General features: G+C 45.4%; 1 protein-coding gene across 15 annotated transcripts in view; it reads right to left on the reverse strand.

Moving 5' to 3' along the window:
* SUPT3H (SPT3 homolog, SAGA and STAGA complex component) overlaps window positions 1-24,272 on the reverse strand; it is a 559,042-nt gene that overhangs the window by 202,683 nt on the left and 332,087 nt on the right. For all 15 annotated transcript variants that reach the window (XR_012655472.1, XM_032802086.2, XM_075063614.1 and 12 more), the window contains one exon: window positions 3,329-3,415. Coding sequence is in view for 14 of the 15 variants with exons in the window: in XM_032802086.2 (XP_032657977.2) it covers window positions 3,329-3,415 (87 nt within the window). In the remaining variant the exon portion in view is untranslated. The remainder of the gene's footprint in view (window positions 1-3,328; window positions 3,416-24,272) is intronic.

Consider the following 24,272-nt stretch of genomic DNA (forward strand, 5'->3'; position numbering starts at 1 on the left):
CACAAGGAGCTGCTTCAGTCTAATGTGCCACTCCTTCTTAGTCCTCAGCTTGAATGTGGCACTTGTCCACTTCTTGGGATTCCCCCAGATATTTTAGGCAAAAGTCATGGGGGGGTCTCCTGTTGACATCGGCTTCAGACAGGCCGAGCAGGGTTTGAAGCCTGGAGACCCAGGCATGTGCCAGGGTACCGGGACAGGGGAGAAGACCCTCTTCCACCCCTCTAAGTAAACTAATTCTAACTATCCTAAGTAACTAGTAACAACTATCAACAGGTACTAAGCAAATGCTAGGGAGAGTGGAGATCAGTGAAGCTGTGCTCCACAGTTCCAACGACTGTCACAGGCAGTAAGAAGGAACTGAGGGGGCGCTGTGTCAGCTGGAGCATATATCCGGCACCATGAAGGTGCCACTTGAGGGGGCACCTCAGCTGACCCACCAAGTGTTGCTAGGGTAAAAATCTTCCAACAATCGTGCACGCAGAGTGCATACACCTAATTGGAATTGATATAAGCAAGCACTCAAAGAAGAAATTATATTAAAAAAATCCTACGTTAAAATAACATTATATCAAGCACTGGAAAGTTAGGAAATGCATATTTACAGTTGCCCATGCAATCTTAATTTTGACCTGAGGTGTATGGATCTTTAATTACATGACCACATACTATTTCTTCCACAGGACACCTGCGTCATTCAGTGCATAGGATGGACAAAGTTTACTTCATCAGCAGCTACTCAATATTTTGTTTTCTCCTCATTGTTCAGTTTCCTTACTTTTGAATGCTTGACTTTGCAACCTTAATAATGTTCTTTTAGCACAGTTTTTGCATGTAACTTTCTAATTTATTAAAAAGAAAACTAAAAAAGAGAAAATCCATCGTGTGGCATTATACTGACATCACATGGATCATCAGCAGGGTTGGAATCTGCAGATCCACCACACAGACCTCTGCCATTTGAGCCAACGGAGTAACTGACAGCAGTAGTAATTAGCCATCCTCTACTAGAGAGGAATGAGACACTGTGCCAGTGGGTTTCATAAATATTTGCTGACAGTAGGGAAATGGTGAGAGTCAGGAATCTTGGGTTCCATTTCAGGCTCAGGCTTTACCATTTCTTTGCCAAACTGTCCCTCCAACTTTTGCTCTCAGTCCTGGTCCTTTTGCCTAGGCATTCCAGTTCCTTCCCACGCCAACAGCTCCTTGTCTTCAGTCTCTTTGATCAGGGGGATCCAGTTCCCCCATGCTGGCTGAAACACCAATGTGTCTTTCTCCCTTCCCTCCATCTCCAGATGCCTCCCTCCTCACCTAAGTTATTCCCTTCCCTGTCTCGTTCCCAGCCTTCTCATCCAAGCTCCTCCTTCCACCCAGTTCTTTCTCCCAGACTCTTTGCCCAGCCAGTCCTAGCTGTCCCCCTGCATCCTAGCTCCTCAGCAGATCTGTCTCCCCACCCCACCTCACCTCCTTCCCAGTGTCACACTGCTTCCCATTTCTTCTTGCCCAGCCAATTTTAGTCTCTACCTCCTGCTCCCAATACAAGTCTCCTTGCCCAGTCAGTCCCAGTTCCCCTCCCCCGCCATCTTCCAGTCCCAGTCATGGGTTCCCCCAAGCTCCTTATACCAATTTCTCTCTCCCTCCGGCTCCACCAGTGTTGGCTCTTGTCCCCTCTGTATTTATATCAGGCAGCTTCTTCCTCCATGCTGCACATCAGCAGGTGGGGCATTGCGAGCACAGGAGAGAAGTTTCCTGGTCTCAATTCTTGTGCGCAGCCCAACATGGCCTGCACCAGCCTAGAGCCGCCAGGGCACAGAAAGTCATGCTCAGTCACATCATCTGGAGCATGCCCATTAGAGATGGAATCCTTAGAATTTTTATCTGTTAAGCTCTAGGAGGTCTCTACTGAGCATGTGCTAACTATTTTTCAAAGGCTTATACCTTGACCTAATTTGGGTGCATTTTCATGGGGATGGCAAAAAGCATTCTTGACACACAGGCCACACTTTTGCCAAATTTCAAGTTCATATTCCACAGAATGGAGGGACTAGAGCTTCTCAAAGCAGAGGTCACCAGAATTTTTTTTAACATGGCCAAAACAGTGTATTTGTCCCTAGCTTAGTTCTTAGAAAAGTCTACACCATTTTAGTTGAAATTTTCCACAACATTTCAGCCTGAGGCAGACCCTTGGCAAGAAAAATTTCAGTCCAAATGGTTAAAGTTTGACAAAGTTATAAGCAACCGAAAATGAGGTCTTATAAAAGGCAACCTTAACAACAAAGTTGCTGGTAGCCCCTGGAATAATAATGAAATGACGGTCCATGTTGCAAAGAGCTTACAATCTAAGTAGACAATGAGGAAAAAAAGGTCATATATACATCTTGTTAGTTCCTGCCCTTAAAATACGTTAGGATGAATGTTGAATTGCCCAGGAGTCTGTCAGATATTGTAGTTTATTTTTATAAGATGACATGTTCTTATTTTGAGGAAATCAAGGGTAAGAGAGAGGAAGTGGAGGTCAGCAGTGGAAGACAAAGCAAGAGAAGGATTTGAAGGAGAAGTGGCAAGCAGGATTAGAGAAGGTATTTCATGTTTGGTGACAGTGCAGATAACAGCTGGTTGTGGAAGATGGATGCCAAAATACAATCAGACATGTTGATTGATGAAAATGTCAGATTTGATGTAGAAGGAGATCAGAGGCCTGCAGAAGGATTCAAATAAGGAAGACACATTCGTAATAATGAGAGTTCAAGATGATTTTATTTGCAGCATTCAGATTAACTGGAGTTTTCAGTTTGAGGGTGGCAGTACTCAAAATGAGAGAGGAATGGGACATCAACCAGGGTTTTAGAAGCTTGTTTGGGAGGGAGGGAGAAGGAAGAGAGATGATTTGGGAAATATAAAAAAACCAGACATGATTTATTGACATCCTAGACGTAGAGAGGGGAAAGGACAGAGCTGTGCCAAGTGTCACATCAGGATCCAGAGTTCAGGTAATGGAAGGATGTTATAATGATTGATGATGATATAAGTGGAAGGGAGAGAGAGGCTAAGGCTTATCATAGTCTAAATTATTATTTGAGATGAAACCAACCTAGTAGGTCAATTTGCCATCCCTCTGCCAGTGCAGGTGAAAACAAGTGAAAAATCTAATCGATAAATTGAAGCTATTCCAGAAACTAAAACAAAACTAATTATAATGATATTATTCTTTTACAAATTGCTATTCATAAGGGATGCCTCCCTTGGTTTAAACTAAGTAAACACATTAAGCTAACATCCACACTGTCAAACTTACAATTCATAATACAAATTGACTAGCTTATTACTGTACCTTATCTTTGCGCATCAAAAACAGAAGATCTTCAGCAGAGATGACTCGAGCTCCTCTCAGCTGAGAAACTTCAGCTGCTTGCTGCAACTAATAAAAACAAAGAAATGTAAAACTACTGCTTCTGTAATATATGTTGTGTTTACTAGGTTTCAAAATAAGTTCAGATAAATACACTGTGTGGAGACATGCTGGAAAATATATATCATCTTAAAAATACAGGCTGGGACTTTCAAAAGTGCCTAAGGGAGTCAGTCATCCAACTCCCATTAACCAAAATTCCAGCCATAAATTATATAAAGACTGAAAAACTTTTGGCGTATCTCAATAATCATAATGTGCCACTTAAAAATAAAACCTCTTGTTTCTCGACATACACAATTGTAATTTCTACCCTGTTTCTTTTCTTCAAATTATTTTCTAGTGCAGTCTAGAGAACAGACTTGAGTCCTCTAAACGCAGACAAGTAAAAAGCAAAGGTCGTCCTATAAAGGGGCAGACTAGTTGGCTGATCCTGCTGAGAATTTCCGGGCAATAGCAAACATTAATTCTATAAATATACATGAAGACATTTTTAGGGAAAAGTCCTTCACTTTCAACAGTACCAATCTTATCCATATGCTAGGAATGTTCTTTTTCACTCAGACTTGAAGGACACAAAGAAAGAATTGAGCAATTTCATAGGCTTAGATTATGGCTGCCATGAGAGTGCAAAGGGAAAGAACTGCCTTCATCTACATTGTAATCATTGTGGCCTAAAGGCTGTGCTTCTACAGGCTACCAAGACCTCCAAGTCCACTGAGTCTTCTGTCCATGGATCAAAGATCTCCTGAGAAGAGCCTTTAGCACAACATATAATAAATAACCCCCTTTACACCAACGGCAAAGTGGGTGGCTTCAAGAAAATTGGGCTAAGAATCCACCTCCAATTCGGAAAAGAGTCCATTTTAAAGACAGTATAACACGAGTTGACACCAAACCTATGGCAAACTGATAAATAACAAGTTGCTGGGCTAATGAGGCCTAATCCAAAACCCGATTAAGTCACTGAGATTCCTTCCACTGAATCCAATGGGCTTGGAATCAGACTGGCGGTCACTTTGAATACCAGGTGGGGGGACATATAGTTCTCATTGGACTAGTTGCTTCCCTACCCCAAGCTTGGGAAACATTTTTCCAGTAAGGAGAATTTCATCACAGGATGTTTGCTTTCATCCCTGTTTTTCCTCAGCTGGTGGGAGGAATACAATTACATTAAAACTCATGTGTACACCTGCAACATGATACAAAAAATATAAATCTCATTTCTTTTCATGCAAAAATGCCTCCATACTCCACTTTCAGAAATACATTAAAGCACCTGAAAATAATTTGAAGAAATTCTATCCTTCATACTCATGCTAGCAATGGTTTCACTCAGCATCACTGGCTGAATAAGTATATTATTAATCTGAGCTCCCATGCTGCTATGTCTTGAAATAGACCTATTCAGAAGTTAAAAAGATCAACAAAAACAGTAGCTGTTTCTAATATCCAAAGGAGGTAAAAAAAAGATTTTCGTTTTGGCAAGTGTTCAGTGGGCAAAGGATTCAGTCCATAAATCATAATACTGGACTGCATTATTTTTTTTCCACACTAATCACATGCACACAAAACGTTAACTGTATCTGGTATGCACAACACAAAACATACTGCATGAAAAGCTTCAGATTTTTCCTTGAAATGCTCACTTGGGCCTTTACAGCTACAGAGACCAGAGAGTTTTCAGGAATTCAGAAGTCACAGTAACATAATCTTACTTGAAACTGAACTGGAAAATGTAAGAATGTGAAAAATGATCATTCTATTTTTTGGCAAAGGCAAAACTGCTTCTTATTCTGATTAGTCTGAGGGCACACAAGGTACTTATATTTCCAGCATAAAATATAAAGAGGCTGGGTAAAAAAATAAAAAGAATGGGTTGCATTTATCCCTGGTGTAACTCAAGTCAATAGAGTTACCCTGTGTGTGAATTTGGGCCAATACATTTATAAGTGTTTCACAAACTGACCTTGGCATGGACAATAATGCAACACAGCTTTTTCAAATATCATATGAAATTGGAGAACTACTGAAACCGAAAAGATATCTTAGTGTAACTCTTCTCTGTGCAGAAAATACCATAGTTTAAAACACTTGCATTATCCTTACAACACTCTTCTAATCACACAAAAATGACATCTTAATTTATGTAAACTACAAACAAATCATCTTTCAAATGATAATGGAGATACGAATGTGACAAAAATAATTTAAAATGAGGCTTCTACTTCCTTCCCAATGAAATAATGGTGTAAATGAAGCACACTTGGCCAGACTTAGGTCTCATTTACACCCAAGGAAATCCAGAATAACTCCACTGATTTCAACAGAATTATTCTGGGTTTACACTGGTGCAAGCAAGATCAGAATCTGGCTTAATGTCCTTAGTTCATACCAACACAATAGGAGCTGCATCATTGAATTTTCTCGGTTTTGTTGGTTGGTGCACCTCCTTAATTTAGTGAAAGCACAACGAAGCTTTGTATTTTAAATTTCCTCAATTTAAAAAAAAAAGGTAAAACAGGAGAATAATTCTTTCATGCAAAGTTATAAAATATGATTTATTTATTCAAAGAGACCATAACGACTTCTGAACTGGTAGACACGTTTACCTGAGTAACAGGAATTCAGGTAAATATGGATTGTATTTAGGCAATTTTTTCAAAGTGTACACCACATAGTCCAGGTTGAGGCAAAATATGTATTTATAGTGTTAACCTTCATATAATTGATTCATACAACCATAATATCTGAGTGCAAAGCTATAATTGTATTGTAATGAACTGTCCTATGTGACTGTCAGAGTTACTATTTATATGCAACATGTTTCAATTCCTTCCCTTCCTAGGGACTGAGGGCCCTGGCTTCAGTAGAACTCCTATGATCATGCTGCCTGGAGAAGGGGGATTTCAGGAAATTGCCCAGAGGATATATACTTCAAGCTCTGCATAGCTCAGCTTCCTAGGAATGTCAGGTTCAGCGATGCAACATTGCAGTCTGTAGGAGTTTTGCCACTGGCTTCAATGGCAGCAAAGTCAGCCTCGAGTGCAGTGGCTTTTTAGGGTGGAACAGCCAGTGATGGGGTAAATGGATCTACTACCACTGACCCAACATGGTATTGAGGGGGTAGCATACGGGCTATGAAAACTACTCCCATTCTGAGGCTGCATAACAAGTTGGAGTGGCATCAGTGCTGCCCTGACCCCGGTGAAGACGTAGGATTGTTTCCCACCATTGTCCCATGCAGTTCCTAGTCCCTACTCTAATTAGAGCACTCAGGTTGGGCACTAGGAACAGAACTTGCTGCAGTCTGAGTGCAAAGTTACTGTATATTAATAGTTTTTTATCTTTAAATTATTAAAAATGCTTAGTCAATATTTGAAAAAAAAAAAAAAAAAAAGGTTACCCACCTTTTAGTAACTGTTGTTCTTTGAGATGTGTTGTTCATGTCCATTCAAAGTAGGTGTGCGTGCGCTGCGTGCACGCCAACTGGAAGATTATCCCCTAGCAGCGTCTGTAGGGTCGGTCCGGGCGCCCCCTGGGGTGGTGCCACCACAGTGCCCTATAAAGGGGCCCGCCGACCCTCCATCCCCTCAGTTCCTTCTTGCCAGCACTCCAACAGAGGGGAGGAGGGTGGGTGTTGGAATGGACATGAACAACACATCTCAAAGAACAACAGTTAATAAAAGATGGATAACTGTTTTTTCTTCTTCGAGTGGTTGTTCATGTCCATTCAAAGTAGGTGACTCACAAGCCTAACCTTAGGAGGTGCGGTCGGAGATCACTGCTGACTGGAGTACTGCGCGACCAAAGGCTGCATCATTCCTAACCTGGTGCGTGATGGCATAGTGAGATGAGAACGTATGGATGGAGGACCACGTGGCTGCTCTACAAATCTCCTGAGTCGGAACCTGAGCCAGGAATGCCGCAGAGGAGGCCTGCGCCCTAGTGGAGTGGGCCGTGACCGGAGGAACAGGGGTCTTAGCTATACGGTAGCATTCCAGGATGCAAGTCGCGATCCATGAAGAGATTTCCTGAGAGGAGACTGGGAGCCCCTTCATCCTTTCTGCCACTGCGACGAAGAGCTGGGTTGAGCATCTGAACGCCTTGGTACGCTCTATGTAAAAGGCCAAGGCCCTGCGGACATCCAGGAAGTGTAGCCTCCGCTCTGTGCTGGAGGTGTGTGGTTTCGGATAAAACACCGGGAGAAAGATACCTTGGCTCATGTGGAACTGTAAAACGACCTTGGGTAGGAAAGCCGGATGAGGTCTAAGTTGGACCTTGTCCTTGTAGAAGACTGTGTATGGGGCTCAGATGTTAACGCTCGAAGCTCCGACACCCGTCGGGCTGAGGTTATCGCCACCAGGAAGGCGGTCTTGTATGACAGGTACAGCAGGGAGCACGAAGCCAGAGGCTCGAAGGGAGGCCCTGAGAGGATGGAGAGGACCAGATTCAGGTCCCAAGCAAGGGTCGGCTGATGCACATGCGGGAAGAGCCTGTCCATACCCTTGAGGAAACGCCCAACCAGCGGGTTCACAAACACCGAGGCACTCTCCTCTCCCGGATGCAAAACGGATATGGCTGCCAAGTGAATGTGAATGGAGGAAAGAGAGAGGCTCACTTGTCTTAGGTGAAGCAAATAGTCAAGGACAGCTGGAATTGGTACCCCCAGTGGGTCGAGACCCCAATGACCCGACCATATGGAGAAGCGCTTTCATTTAGCCAGGTAGGTGGCCCTAGTTGACAGCTTCCTGCTACCCAGCAGCACCTGACCGACCTGCTGGGAGCACTGCAAACTCCACCGGGTTCAGCCATGGAGCATCCAGGCTGTAAGGTGAAGGGACTCGAGGTTCGGATGGTGGAGGGAGCCCTGGTCCTGCGTGATCAGGTCCGGGAGGAGGGGCAGCGTCAGGGGTGCCTGAACGGACATGTGCAGGAGTGACATGTACCAGTGCTGGCACGGCCACGCCGGAGCTATTAGGATTACCCTGGCGTGATCCCTGTGAACCTTTAAAAGCACCCTGTGTATCAGGGGATCGGAGGGAAGGCGTAGAGCAGATCGTCCTCCCATGGCTGAAAGAAGGCATCGGACAGAGACCCCCGACTGCGGCCCAGGAGGGAGCAAAACCGTCGGCACTTCCTGTTTTCCCTTGAAGCAAACAGGTCTAACCAAGGAAAGCCCCAGAGCTGGAAAATTGAGTGCACCACATCCCATTGGAGGGACCACTCGTGAACCTGGAACGAGTGGCTGAGGGTGTCCGTCAAACCGTTCTGCTGCCCTGGAAAATAGAACGCCGTCAGGTGAGTGGCACTGTGAACGCAGAAATCCCACAGCGCGAGGGCTTCCCTGCAGAGGGGAGAGGAGTGCACACCCCCATTTGTTGATACAAAAGACTGCCGTCATGCTGTCTGAAAGGACTGAAACACACCTGCTGTCCAGGTGAGACCGGAAGGTCAAACATGCCAGGGGGACCGCTCTCAGCTCCCTGACACTGATATGCAACTCGAGGTCCTCCGGCGACCATAAGCCCTGAGGCATCCCAGGTGCGCTCCCCAAACTCGATCCGAGGCGTCTGTCACCAGGGAAAGGGAGGGCTGTGGGGCAGCAAAGGGGACACCCATGCAGACTTCCCGCGGGTTGAGCCACCCCCGTAGCGAGCTCAGCACCGAGCTCAGCACCAAGCAGGGAACGGACACCACTGAATCCAGGAGGTCCCTGCCCGGGCGATAAACTGTCACCAACCAGCGGGCGAAGCCGGAGTCTGGCATGGATCACCACATAAGTGCATGCTGCCATGTGGCCCAGCAGCCGGAGGCAAACTCGCGCCGTGGTGACCGGGGCACGGTTCAGTCCGAGGATGAGCTCAGAAATTGCCCGGAACCTGGACTCCAGCAGATACGCTTTGGCATGTGCGGAGTCCAGAACTGCTCCTATGAATTCTATCCATTGCATCAGAGACAGGGTGGATTTGGTTTCGTTCAAGAGGAGGCCAAGATCGAGAAAGGTCCGCCTGATGAAGCACACCTGGGTCTCTACCTGCTCCTTGGATCGGCCCTTTATGAGCCAGTATCATAAGCATAATTCCCAAATCTGGACCTTAGCGTCCAAAAATCTGGGTGCCTGCATGAAACCCTCTCAGCTTAATTACCAGCTTAGATCTGATAGCCTGCCACCAACCAGGAATTCCAGTGCCTGGTACACTCTGGTCTTCCCAAAACCTTCCCTGGGGACTCCAAGAACCCAAATCCCTTGGATTCTTAAAACAAAGAGAAATAAACCATTCCCCCCCTCCTTTTACCCCTCTCAGGCTTCCCTCGCCGGGCTACCCTGAGAGATTACTGATCCAAACTCTACTGAATCTATCCCTTCCCCAGAGGCACACAGATTCATGAAAACAGAGAGAGTTCTACCTCCCCCTCCGTCGTCCCCTCCACTCAGTCCTAGTGAGTTATCCCAATTCCCTGCGATAAGAAGGAAACCCAAGGAAGAAAACCAACAGTGTTTTAAAATAAAGCTTTTTATAAAAGAAAGAAAAAGACATAAAAACATGATCTCTGCATTAAGGTGACAATACACGGGGCTATTGTTAAAAAGAAAATATGAATAAACAGTCCTTCATTCAAAAGAGATACAATTTAAACATCAGTCAACTACACATGTAAACATACAAAAAAAAAAAAAACAAAACAGCCTATTGTTTTTTCTACCTTGTACTTACAACTTTGAAACTGAAGATTAGAAGCTTGAAGAAATAGAGAAGATCCCTCTCATAGCTGAGAGCCAGACAAAAGACACACACAAAACATTCTCTCCCTCAGATTGAAAAATCTGGTTTCCTGATTGGTCCTCTGGTCAGGTGTTTGGTTCTCTTTGTTAACCGTTTACAGGTGAAAGAAACATTAACCCTTAGCTCTCTATTTATGACAGCCAGTCTTCCAGGTAGGGGAATACCTGGATGCCCTGCCTGCGCAGGAAGGCCGCCACGACTGCCATGGACTTTGTGAAGACCCTGGGAGCAGCTGAGAGGCCAAACAGGAGCACCGGGAACTGCAGATGGATGTCACCCACAATGAACCTGAGGTACCGATGGTGCCGTGGAATTATGGCAATGTGGAAATAGGCATCCTTTAAGTCGAGGGCGGCATACCAATCTCCTGGATCCAGGGAGGGGATAATCGAGGACAGGGAAACCATGCGGAACTTGAGTTTCCTCACAAACTTGTTTAGCTGCCGCAAGTCTAGGATAGGTCTCAGGCCCGCTTTTGCCTTTGGTATGAAAAAAATACCAGGAGTAGAAGCCTTTGTCCCTGAGCTCCTGCGAGACTTCCTCCATCGCCCCTGCCTCCGTGAGGGACTTCACTTCTTGAATTAGAAGTTGCTCGTGAGACGAGTCCCTGAAGAGGGACGGGGAGGGAAGTTGGTGAGGTGGAAGGGAGGAGAACTGGATAGAATATCCCCTCTTTACCGTAGGGCGCACCCATTTGTTCGACGTAATTCAGGACCAGGCACGGTAGAAGTGGGACAGACGTGACCCAAAGGTAGGGGTGGAAAGATCCAGAGTCTCGATTGGTAGGTCGCCCTTGACCATACCATCAAATAGGGGGTCTAGGCCCAGATGGTGGTCTCGATTGGCCAGATGCCTGGCCGGAGGGGTGGCGCTGGTGACGCCTCCTGCCATTTCTGCCCAGACTGCGCCCCAGCTCCTGGCGAGTCTGTGCCTGGTATGGGCGAGGGGCCGCCTGCGGCCTAAATTGTCTGCGCTGGGTCGCGGGTGTATGCAAGCCCAGTGAGCGAAGTGTGGCCCTCTAGTCCTTTAAGCTATGGAGATGTTTGTCCGTTTTCTCCTAAAACAGTATCTGCCCTTCGAAGGGGAGGTCTTGAATGGTCTGCTGGACCTCTTAGGGCAGGCCTGAGACCTGGAGCCAGGCTCCACGCCGCATGACCAGGCCTGTGGCCAGGGTGCACGAGTTTGAGTCCGCTGCATCTAAGGCGGCCTGGAGGGAGGCTCGAGAGATCAGTTTGCCCTCCTCCACTAGAGCTGAAACTTTGATCTTGAGTCCTGGGGACGGAGCTCTGCAAACTTCGACGTGGCCGAACATGTGTTATGGCCATATCGGTTTACTATTGTCTGTTGATTGGCAATGCGGAGTTGGAGTCCCCCCATGGAGTACATTTTTCTACCAAAGAGCTCAAGTCTTTTTGCGTCCCTGCTCTTCGGTGTTGATCGCTGAAACCGTTGGCGCTCCCGCTGGTTAGCCACATCTACTACCAGGGAGTCCGGGGAAGGGTGGGCGTACAGGTGTTCATGCCCTTTAGAGGGGACGAAGTAGCGCCGCTCCGTCCTCTTGGTGGTAGGGGCCAATGAGGCTGGTGTTTGCCATAGGGTGCGGGACATATCAGCTATAGTCTTTATCAGTGGGAGGGCCACCCTGGATGGCCCACCCTGAGGGGGCCAGAATGTCCACTACAGGGTCCGCATCCACCTCGATCTCCTCCACTTGGACTGCGAGGCTTTGAGCTGCTCGGAGAAGCAATTGTTGGAGGATTTGAGTGTCCTCTAGAGCCGGTGCCGCAGCCGTGCCCAAGACCGCCTCGTCCGGCGAGGAGGACGAGGAGATTACATGGAACGGCCCTTTCTCCGGTGCATGTGGCCCCTTGGGGTCCTGCGGCACACGGTACTGAGGTTGCGGTGCTGGTTCCGAGTCTAAATGCGGCACCGCGGCCGGTACCGTGGTCGCCAGTGAGCGACTTGGCGTATCATGCGGTGCCGGTGGAGCCCAAATGAAAGCCGTTGCCAGTTCCTGGTTAGGGGGTGCTGAACTTGATGATGGCACACCCCTGCCTGGCGCCGGTGGGGGAGTTAGCTGCGCCGAGGCCACCAATGTCAAGGACACCGAAGCCGACTGTGACCAAGGGCCAAACACCTGGCCTACTGACTGATGGTAGGCCCAGGGAGTCCAAAACGACCACTGCGAGGGCGGCTGCCATTGTTGCTGCCACTGCGGGTAACGCTGGTGGCTCACCCCCGACACTGATCTCCTGCTCCGCGACCAGCTGGAGCGATAGGAGTCTGCTTCTGAGTCTGAGGTCTCTGAGTACGAGGACCTGGGGGGAGCAGCACCCGGTGTCGAAGGAGAGTGGTGCCGTGGTGGCGGGGAGCCTCTCATCTGGTCCTGTGCCACCTTCAGCATGGCCGGCTTGCCTCTAGATTGCACTGGTGGATGGGCCACAGTAGGCAACGCCCTACGATGCAAGGAGGCCGGTACCGGGAGACCCATTAGGCCTGAGGCCTCCTCGAACGCCTCTGGTGTCGATGGGGGGCGTATGTCTCCGCTGAGGTTCAGGGAATTAGGCTGGTCTGGACTTGACCATCCTCTCTGCGGTGCGAGAGTCAACGGAACCGCCGAGGGCTGCAGCCCAGCCTGTCTGCTTACACCTGCGGACGGTGTCGTCCTCGGATCCTGGTGGGGTGACCGATCCCTCACCGGCTTTCTTCTCTTGGCGGGCACCGGCGAAGGTGAGCGGTGCCGCACTGAGGCCGACTTCCTATGACCCGACTCCGTCTGGTGCCCGGGTTTTCGACGACTTGGGCTGGGCCCTAAGTCCTGATGCCGGTGCCGGGGCACTCTGCACCGAGGACGACGTGGTGGGCCCCGCCTTGGCCAGTTCTGGGTCCGAGGGTGGTCGTAGGGCCGCCTCTATCAGGAAGACTCTAAGTCTTTGAGCCCTGTCCTTAAGAGTTCGCGGGTGGAAGCCTCTACAGATAGAGCACCGGTCCTTTTGGTGGCTCTCTCCGAGGCACCTCAAACACGCAGAGTGCGGGTCACTCTTGGGCATGAATTTCCCGCAGTTCTCGCAGAGTTTGAACCCGGGGGACCCGGGCATGCCCCAGCTACAAAAACTATATACAAAGATCTATCTAACTAACTATAAAATAACTGAATACACGGACTAAATGGTAAGGATAGGATATTGCCAAAATGCTACGCAAGAGAAGTTCCAGCTAGCCGTCACCAGCGGAAAGAAGGAACTGAGGGGGTGGAGGGTCGGCGACCCCCTTTATAGGGCACCAGGGTGGTGCTACTCCAGGGGGCGCCCGGGCCCCCCCTACGGATGCTGATAGGGGAAAATTTTCCGGCTGGTGTGCACGCACCGCGCGCACACTTACTTTGAATGGACATGAACAACCATTCGAAGAAGAACATTTTATTTTGAGCTATTTTAATGCACAGGAAGCACCCAAACATATTTAGCCTTTTAGGGGAAAAAAACGCAAGCCCAATTTTCTCAAAATTAGAAAAAAATTGAGACCTCAGAGTCTGATTATATTTTTATTACAGTTAAATTATGACTCCCTGAAAATGAAAGTGTTGAAATAACCCTAATTATAGCAGTGAAAATGAGTTCATGAAAACTAAGTGTATTTTACAATTTTGCACATTACAAAGTAGTATATACTGCATCTATATTTTAAAATCTGAGAAGAAATACTGGGGAATAATATTTTAAAACTTAATCACTTGTTTAATGGCTTAACTAGAGTATGTTAATAGTCACCTTAGGGCTAGTTATTTTTCTCTCTCTTTTTGTAACTTCGGCACATTATAAATTTGATTAAAGGAGTACTCACTCTGCTGTGACAGTAACAGCTACCTCAATCAATACTGTCTGCATTTTCACAATGAATTTTTCCACAACGAACAATTGCGGCAAACATTTTAAAGAAAATATTTTAACAAAATAGATAAAAGGCTGGAAACCAACCGGGCTGTATTTGTGAAACAAGCATTATAGTTATTAAACTACATTAAAGAAGGGTGCTAAGAAAGGCTAAATGCGAACGTTTGCATTCCTTTAAAGTGGTCAGAGCCAAAAATAATGCTTTAGGAAACTATGTTTTTCCTTTCATTATGCGCAGATAAATTAGATCATAGTTCACCTCGTTACAAGTTGGGGGTTTTTTATGCATGTATCAAAAATAATAATTCTCTTCATCTTCCACTGTGCCAAAAAGGTGCAACAACAGCTTACTATGAATTTGGATTCAGTGCTATAAGTAGCTTTTTGTATATTCTGTATATCGTACTCCAGTACACTTTGAAGGCACATTAAGTGTTAGACGTAAAGACAGTTTTTAATTTTAGGCTTTTTCATATACCATTTTTATGAGCAAATAAAGCTTTCTCCAGAAATTCTAGTTTTAATGTACTAGGGTAAGATATTAAAAAGTGTTTTTACAAGTCAGCGCTATATGGGCTTTAAAGAGACACAGTGCATTGAGCGCATGATTACCTTATGTGGTCTATTATCATAGCACACTAGTATGTGAAGGTTTAGTAGGGGCACAGTGTTTTAAATGCAGGACAAAATCCCTGCACTGTGTTCTGAAAAAGTAAGCTTCATTTTGCAGGTTGACAGATTTCAATTAATTTTTCAGTTATTAGGAAGCCATTATCAAGGCTAATACATTTTCTTGAAGTGTATTTAATGGTGCAATAGGTGCCCGGGTGCCAAACTTGGACAATAAAGCCCTGTGTTCTATTCTGAGATCTTTAGTGGTGCATAGACTTTTGCTAGCCCTCCTCAGAGGGTGAATTTCAGCACTCTAATTAGACGTAGTGACATGATTCTCAACCCTAATCTGGACTAAGGGAGTTTAGTTCAGCCTCCATGACAAACGAGTCCTTGGACACACTGATGAGATACTGCTTTCAAGAGTATCATTTGTGATGTTTTTAAAAATGTGGATATTTGTTCACTAGTAGCTAGACAGAAATCACCAAGTTATTTTACTATTCCTTCATAGCAGCCATCAGATAACTTTCAGATGTCGAAATCTGGGCCATATTCAGAGCAGTGATATCGAACATAAAAGAGCAGCAGCAATTACCAATTCTTTGAACCTTCAAGCTTCCTTTTTATCTTTCTACACGTTTCAGGATCTACCTCTCTGTTCTGTGCTAAAAATCAGCAGTCAGTTTAAGATGTAAAGAGGACAATAAGAAAATAGAAAGCTGTTTGGTGGTATGATTAACACAAAGGACTAGGAATCTGAACAGATTTTGGGCTTTAAATCTTAGTGAGCCACTCACTCAGGAACTTTGGAAAGTCACTTGACTTCCTTATTATTAGCCTTGTTTCTATTATAGTAACTCCCAGAGGCCCCCATCACGAATTACCAAACTACCCCCAATGGAAGGAACCAAAGTGTCCTAGAAGTGGCCTTGAAAATACCTTAATACAGACAAGCATTTGTAAGAATACAAAAAACAAAACTAATTTTTCAGTTATTCTAGTGAAAGAGAAGCCAACAACTTGAAAATCACTGGTTTGATTCTCTTGTTTCATCAGCCCTATATCGGGCTGCAGGGGAATCATCCCAAAGGGTGGCGTGGAGATGTCACAGAGCAGTCTTTAGATTATTCTAATGTACGATGGGGATAACCAGCCCTGCATACAGTGGCCTTCAGACTGCAGTGTGCCTGGAGGAACCGTTGTACCCCTCTCTTCTGAACTGCACGGTGAATACGTTAGCTGGAATCCAGAAGCTATCCTCACATTTCCATCTGTTGTAAAAATAAATCCTAAAGATTACTGCAACGGAGACAGAATAGTGGCAAATTGTGCCAGTCTGTTTGTCTTGTGCGCTTGACAAAATGTTGGACATAGTCAACTTCACTGTTTTGTTGATTATACATATGCTTTCTCAGACATTGTAAGAGGGTGTTTACCAGTAACATTAGCGGACCTGAAACGGAAAAGTCAGCAAGCAGCAGGTATATGTTTACAGAGAAAAAAAGGGGCAGAGGAGAAATGTCGTTCAGCATGTTTGGTGGTGGTGTTCTTCATCTCTTGCAAAAGACCTCTCTGAACATAAACAGAGCAGAAAAATCCAGTCAGCCTTTGTGGCAGGAGGGGAAAACCGCTGGGTGCAGTGTCCCATCCACTACATACATTCTAGATCCTGGGATACGTACTGGGGTCCCACTGAAAGACAATGGGAGTTGGGTGCCTAGGTCCCTTCTGCTCCTCTGAAAATCCCAGCCTAAATAAGTACTGAAAATATTAAAAGAAATAATACTGAAACCATCTACTCTCGGATTCCCACTTGCATAAGCAATTCTGTCATTTTTGCATCAGTATGTACGCAGCTAGTTCCAAGTTGTGTATTTAAGGGACACATTGCATCTAGATAAATGTGTCTGACTGCCCTTCATGATTTCTAATGCTGCTTTTCCTTACGAATTAATTTATAAAATTATTAGAAATAAAAAAACTGAACCATTCTTGTAGAATTTTTTGAAATAATCATTTAGCTCTCTTAAGCATTGACTAAATTATATGTTTTCTGATATTTGAGCTATTAGTTTAAATATATTTCTTCTGCACCAATTATTTCTATTCTTTCCACAGTGTTTATTATGGTATGCCCACCAGCATGTGAGGTTTACGTTATATCAGTTTCCTCTCCTATGGTTTCAAACACACCTGACAGCCAAAGCCAGGCACCATTTAGGATTATTTTGATGTGATTACTAATTTTGCAAAGAAGAAAAAATTGTTCTTTGTTGTCTTACATTCTATCCTAATGTTCTAATTACCTGCAGCATTGTGGGCATATGAATATGTTTCCTCCCTCTGGTGTTACACAAAGTAGCATTTATTCAAATTCCGTATCATTAAATTGATTATACAGGAAAATAATATTTACTCCATATTTGTTTCATCAGATTAGATGCAAGATACTAAATAAATACTATTCTCTTTTATGCTGGTGCTAGCCTGTGGTCTTCAGCAGGGTTACTCTGAGGAGGATTTAGCTCATATAAAACTGTAGCTTGAGCAAACTTTACAGGTATATAAAGCAGAGCTATGTGAAAATGTTTGCAATGTAACACAAAACTTGTCTGGTTTCCTTTTTTGTCATAAGCTAGGGAATTAATACACATTCACCTATTAGAAAATGAAGATTAAACACATTATTGCTATGCCTGAGGCTGACAAAAGATTACCAGAGAGGAAAAAAAATGTTTCAAATGAAAATCAAAACAGCATTCAGCTACTTTCTTGTGGAATGTGATGAAAGGAGAACTGACAGGGACTGTACTCTTCTGGCTTAGCAGATATCAAAACCAAAAAAGACTTTCCCAGAGAGCTGCAAAAAGAAGACCAAATACTTGAGATAAAATTCAAGTAATGTGAAGAAAAAATGGTTACCTACCTCTTGTAACTGTTGTTCTTTGAGATGTGCTGCTCATGTCCATTCCAATTAGTTGTGTGCGTGCTGTGTGCACAGTCGCTGGAAGGTTTTCCCCTCGCAGTACATGTTGGATCAGCCCAGACGCCCCATGAAGTCGCATCTTCACAGCATCGCATATAGGGCCTTGCCGACCAACCGTCTCTCCAGTTCCTTCTCGTCGGTGTACTCCAACAGAGAGGAAGGCAGGGTGGGTTTGGAATGGACACGAGCAACAAGTCTTGAAGAACAGTTACGAGAGGTAGGTAACCGTTTTTTCTTCTTCGAGTGCTTACTCATGTCAATTCCAATTAGATTACTCCCAAGCCTTACATTGGATGCAGAGTCAGAGTTCATGGGATTACTGATTGAAGCACCGCTCTTCCGAATGCTGCATCGTTCCTAGCATGCTGGGTAATAGCATAATGGGAAATGAAGGTGTGGATCGAGGACCACGTTGCCACTCTACAGATCTCCTGGATTGGGACCTGGGCCAGGAAGGTCACCGAGAAAGCCTGTGCTATAGTGGAATGCACCATCAGCATGGGAGCAGGGACCTTCACCGGGTCGTAGCATGCCCGGATACAGGACATGATCCACGATGATATCCTTTGGGAGGACCCCAGGAGACCTTTCATCCTGTTGGCCACCACGACAAGCAGCTGGTTTGACTTGTGAAACAGCTTTGTTCGTACAATATAAAAAGCCAGTTCTCGCCCAATGTCCAGGGATTGGAGCCTTTACTCCTGGCTGTTAGCATGAGGCTTCAGAAAAAAGGCTGGGAGAAAATTGTCCTGGTTAGCGCCAAAGTGATGGACTACCTTTGGGAGAAACGCTGGATGCGGCTGAAGCTGCACCTTGTCCTTGTAAAAGATGGTATAAGGAGGGTCAGATGTGAGGGCCTTGAGCTCAGACACCTTTCTAGCTGAAGTTATTGTGACCAGTCATGCCACTTTACAGGACAAATAGAGCAGTAAGCAGTTAGCAGGTAGTCCAAGATAAAGGGTATTGAAGATTGCATCAGAGAGATACGGCTCTGCAAGCACCAAATCAGAATCTCTTCCACTTGGCTAAGTAGGTAACCCTGGTTTTCTACTGCCAAGAAGAACCTCTATACTGAGGTCCAAGCATGTGAGCTCTACCGGATTCAACCATAGTTTCCAAGCTGTGAGATGGAGAGATTCAAGATTGGAATGCTGGAGCCGGCCATGATGCTGAGTGATCAGGTCTGGAATCAATGGCAGGGTGATTGGGGTATCCACTGATAACTCCAGCAGCATGGTGTACCAATTTTGTCTTGGCCAGACTAGTGCCACCAAAATTATCAAGGCTCTGTCCCTCCAGATCTTGAGGAGGACCTTCTGACCAAGTGGAATATGAGGAAATACGTAGAAGAGGTGATCCTTCCATGGAAGGAAAAATGCATCTGCCAACAAGCCCAGGCTTGACTCAGGAAAGAGCAGAATTGTAGGCACTTCCTGTTGCTCCTTGTAGCAAACAAGTCTATCTGGGGAACTCCTCACCACTGGAAGATATTGTTTACCATGTCTGAGTGAATAACCACTCCTGATTGCGAAAAGATCTGCTAAGGTGGTCCGTTAGCTCATTCTGAGATCCAGGGAGGTAGGAAGCTTCCAGGAGTATCGAGTGGGCTATGCAGAAATCCCAGAGCTTGAGGGCTTCCTGACACAGGGGAGAGGAGCATGCTTCACCCTGTCTGTTTATATAAATTAAAACATCACTGTTGTATTGTCCATCAGGACTGATAAACATCTGCCCTCCAAATAAGGCTGCAAGGTCTGACATGCTAGACAAACTGCTCTCAGCCCCCTGACCTTGATGTGAAGTAGCAGATTAAGTTCTGTGCTCTCTGAGATGTGCTCCCCAAACCCCATTGCCAACACGTCGGTGACCAGACGCAACAAGGGGCACAGTCTGAAGAAGGCAACCTTTGTGCACGTCATTTGGGGATCAAGCCACCAGCGAAGGGACTTGAGGACTCGCGCTGGGAGTGTGATCATGGTGTCCAGACTGTCTCTGCTCAGTTGATACACCAATGCTATCCAGGCCTGGAGAGGTCTGAGTCTGAGCCTCATATGTTGCACTACGTATGTGCAAGATGCCATATGCCCAAGGAAGTTTAAGCCATTCCTTAGCATAGTCGTGGGATACCATGCGAGGTCTTGTATAACGAGACAGCCTGAAAGTGGGTCTGAGGTAGGAAGGCTTGTCATGAGCCCAACATTGCCCCTATGAACTCTGTTCTCTGAGTGGGGGCTAAGGTCGATTTTTGTGCATTGTGCAGCAGGAGAACCAGTATGTTAAACATGGACATTATCAGACTGACCTGTTATTCCATTTGTATTCTGGAATGGCCTCTGATTAACCAGCCGTCGAGGCATGGGAATACCTGAACTTGCCTTTGCCTCAGGAAGGCGGCTACGAATGACATGCATTTGGTGAATACCCGAGTAGCTGATGACAGGACAAAAGAATGAACTGTAAATTGGTAGTGAGTGCACTCCACTACAAATTTTAGGAAATGCCTGTGGGGCGGGATTACGGAAATGTGGAAGCATGTGTCCTTCAAGTGAAAGGTGGCATACCAATCTCCTCAATCCAGGGACGGGATAATGGTGGCCAAAGAGACCATACGAAACTTTGGTTTCTTCATGAACCTGTTGAGGTTGTGCAGATCCAAAATGGGTCTGAGGCCCCCCTTTGGCTTTCAGTATTAGCAAATACTGTGAGTAAAATCCCTTAGTTCCAATGGAATCTCGTCCACTGCTCCTGCCAACAGGTTTTGTGCTCGTGAGAAGGGGCCCTGAAGAGGGACGGGGAATGGGTGTGTTTGGGCAGGCTGAACTGAATTGGAGGGAATATCCCTGTTCTACCACGTGAAGGACCCAGCTGTCCGAGGTCATCTGGAACCATGAACGGTAGATATGGGACAGATGGGCCGAAAAGGGTAAAGAAAGATCCAGGCTTTGGGTTGGTATGTTGGTATGCTGGCCACCGCTGGAAGATAGGATACTGGGCAAGGTGGACCTTTGGCCTGACCCAGTATGTCCGTTCTTATGTTCTTAAAATTGTACCAGCTAAGAATCGCCTGCTGATTTGCAATGCGAAGCTGAAGCCATCTGGTGGAGTATATCTTCCTCCCGAAGAGATCCAGCTTCTTTATATCCTTAGGCCAGGTAGTGGGCCCCTGCTGTCCTTGCCTCGCCTGCTTGTTGACCGCTGCCACCACCACCAACTCCAGTGGGGAGTGCGTAAATAGATATCCGTAACCCTTGAAAGGCACAAAATATTTCCCCATGACCCCTTTTGCCAGGGGGGTCAGAGAGGCCAGAGATCTTAGTAGTCTCCTGAATAGTCTTAATCAGGGAAGTGCCACCCTGGTGGGGTCTGCTGGGGATAAGATGTCCACGACAGGGTCCGAAACCTCTGTGACTTCATCCATCTGGATACCCAGATTCTGTGCCACTCACCTCAGGAGTCTCAGGTGGGCTCTGCTATCCGGACGGGGAGGCCCCAAAAAGGTTCCCGCCACTGCCTCATTGGGTGAAAATGATGAGGAGGTCTGTGCCAGACCAGGTCCTTTCTGTCCATCTAGCTCATCGAAACAGTCTCAGTTGTCTGTTGCTGCACCCGACTCTGTGCCGACTGTGGTGTTGATTGCAGTGCCGGCTGCGGTGCTGGCCGTGGTGGCGATGCTACACAAAAGGTCCCTGGTTGGGCTGCGTCCAGGACCATCGGATGTGACCGAGACAGATCGCCTGGAGATGGACCTCTAGGATTGATGGTATGCCCACAAGGTCCAGAAGGGCCACTGCACTGGCATTTGTGCTGGCATCTGCCACTGCACTGGCCACAGCACAGGTGAAAAGGTCTACACCATTTCTAGTCTCTGAGTGTGTTGCTGCTACTGGTGCCTGCTCCTCTGGGACACACAGGAGTCAGTCTCAGAGTCAGACACCGAGGTGTCCAAGCATAGTGACCAAGGTGGTGTAGTGCCCAGTGGTGCCGGGCATTGGTGCTGGGGAGAGGGCGATCAGTGCAATGTTATCACTGGTTTATCCCTGGAGGTCTCTGTGGTGCCAGAGGCTTTGGGGCTGATGATCTCTCATGTTGGTCGGGAGAGTGCGGATCCATCAGAGCTATGAGATCCCCGGCTGCCTCGAAGGTCTCCGGCGTGGAGCGAAGGTCTAAGTCTTCCACTCGGCACTAGAGTCGATGGACCCCTCTGTGGGCCTGGAGTCAACAGTGCCAGCTACTGAACAGACGGGGAGGAGTGGACTGGCACAGGTCGCATTCCTTTAGCGGGCTCGCACTCGAGCATGGGAGCATCCCATCAGTCTTCCTGTGTGGCAAAGGTGACAGAGTGGTGCTGAGCCTCTGCCCACGAGATAGTCTTTGGTGCCGGAGAAGGCGTGTGGCAAAGGTCTCTGACCTCAGAGGAGCAAGACTTCTGAACTTTCAGATGATCTGCCAAGTGAAGAACTGAATTTGTAAGGATTCACGCTGCACTGCAGTTTTCAGAATGAAAGGCCAATTTCTGATTCTTGCCAAAGAAAGGAACCCCTCCATCAAGAAGACTGAGAGATACAAAAATCAAAGAGGTCATCAGTAAGACACTGAAAATTCCTTGGTAACGAACTTCAAGATTACACCAAAACAATGTATCACCATAAATAAACACAGAAAACTTGGATTTTGAAGCAAAATGGACATTCTAGGTCCTTGGCCAAAAAGTGCAACAGTTAAGAATTAATTGTGGTCCTTGGTACACCACCATATAACCAAGCAACTAGTGAAGTAGATACTAATATTTCTGTAATACTCCAGAATTAAAAAGGTCCAAGAGAATGAAATTTAAACAAAATATAAATGAGATAAATTAATTAAAATATCATTTTTGAGAAGAAATGCCATTAAGGCCTGCTCCAACCCTCACCCACAAAAGCTTGAAGCTCTCCCTTTGGAGTCTCAGACACACAAAATTACTCTCCTCCCCCTCTAGTCACCTAATTTCATGGCTGAGAGTCAGAATGATTGGAAACCACTATTGCACAAAGGGGGTCTTCTTTCAGCCTATCACATGGAGGGTAAGGATTTTCAAAACCTCATTTGCAATATGAAGGTACATAAAGGAGAAGAAACAGGACATCAGGCAAGCTATCTGCTCCTGAGGCCCCAAGCCTGCAGTAGCAAGATCTGGGCCAATGACTTAGTTAGCCTGATCTAACTTCAGGGGCACAAAGGCTCACCCAGACCCAGAATCAAAAGAAAATTATTTTTTATTCCTGGAAAGAAAGAGCTTTAATTTCTAATTTAGTATAAGAAACTAATTAGAATTGAATAGAGAAAGGTGGGTTGTAGGACTGAATGAAGAATCTTGTGGCATTTAAAAAGAATTGTGCCCTATGATCATGATAAATATGCCGAGATTTGAAGATTCTTTATGTTATCCGTCACCCAGAACTGGAGTGCTGAGGGCTCCTTCTCTTCCATATGTTTTTTATTACTATTGTTCTCTTCTTTAATAGGGAAGATAAAAAATGAAGAGATGGAAAGGCTGGGTTTGAGTTTCAATGGAACTTACTCCCTTAAGTGACTTAGGTGCTTTTGAAAATCTTATCCAACAGCCAAAAGAAAACTAAACATCAATATCACATATTCTGAGTGTGAAATTCACACTTTCTTTCACACACCCCCACACATACACACCCCCACACTCCAATCCGGCTTTCTTGATAATTATCTCCAAATTGAATTTAGCTAAAAAATTTTCTATACAAAACTAGCATAAAAAAATATTTTTATGTCTGGGTACACTAATTGGCTCCTTCACCAGGTTAATTATTCAAACAAAAAGAAATAGGCTTGTTTTAATAATATCATCTGTTTTAGTAGGATAAGTTTCAAATGTCTAATTTTCTATTTGCACTCTCAAATTACACCATATCCTTTAAAGATTGTTCACACCAGGAAACAGGAGGAATCCAAGTTTTTGAGTGCACCTCATTTGTGTAACTGAGTACTATAGGGCTCTTTACATAACACCACCAAACTATAAAACAGAAATAAAAGCAAACAAGTGGTTAGTTTAATTGATATAAGTATCTGTTCCGTACCAAAATCCGATTCAAATTTATTGTGGCAACACTAAGTGGAGCAAATGTAAATTCTACAGTGTTTGACAATCATACAAATACTGAAGTTCACCAGCTGCTCAATACTTTTGGAGATGTTTTTAAAAAATTGCATTACAGAGTATTGTGTAATAACTATAGTAACTAATACAAATTAACAATATGTTTTCATGGTAAATATAGTTACAAAAGACATAAAAAATGATCCATTAGAAAATCAATATAAACAGCATGCAAATAAAATTAGAATAAAGAATGCATAAAACATTTAGTTCGGGCATTCTGTTTTTACCAATATAACATATAGTTAAACTAATATATGATTTGGTAGTCGTAGTCACCCAAAAAACCCTTCAATCTGCCATTCAATCTTTATACATACTACTATGGGAAACTATTTCTCAATTTGTAAAGAAGACATGATCAGACTATGTACAGGATACAAATATGATTTAGGGAAAATAGATTCCTCCC

This window comes from Chelonoidis abingdonii, chromosome 3, assembly GCF_003597395.2.
Source record: "Chelonoidis abingdonii isolate Lonesome George chromosome 3, CheloAbing_2.0, whole genome shotgun sequence".
Classification (NCBI taxonomy): Eukaryota; Metazoa; Chordata; order Testudines; family Testudinidae; genus Chelonoidis; species Chelonoidis abingdonii.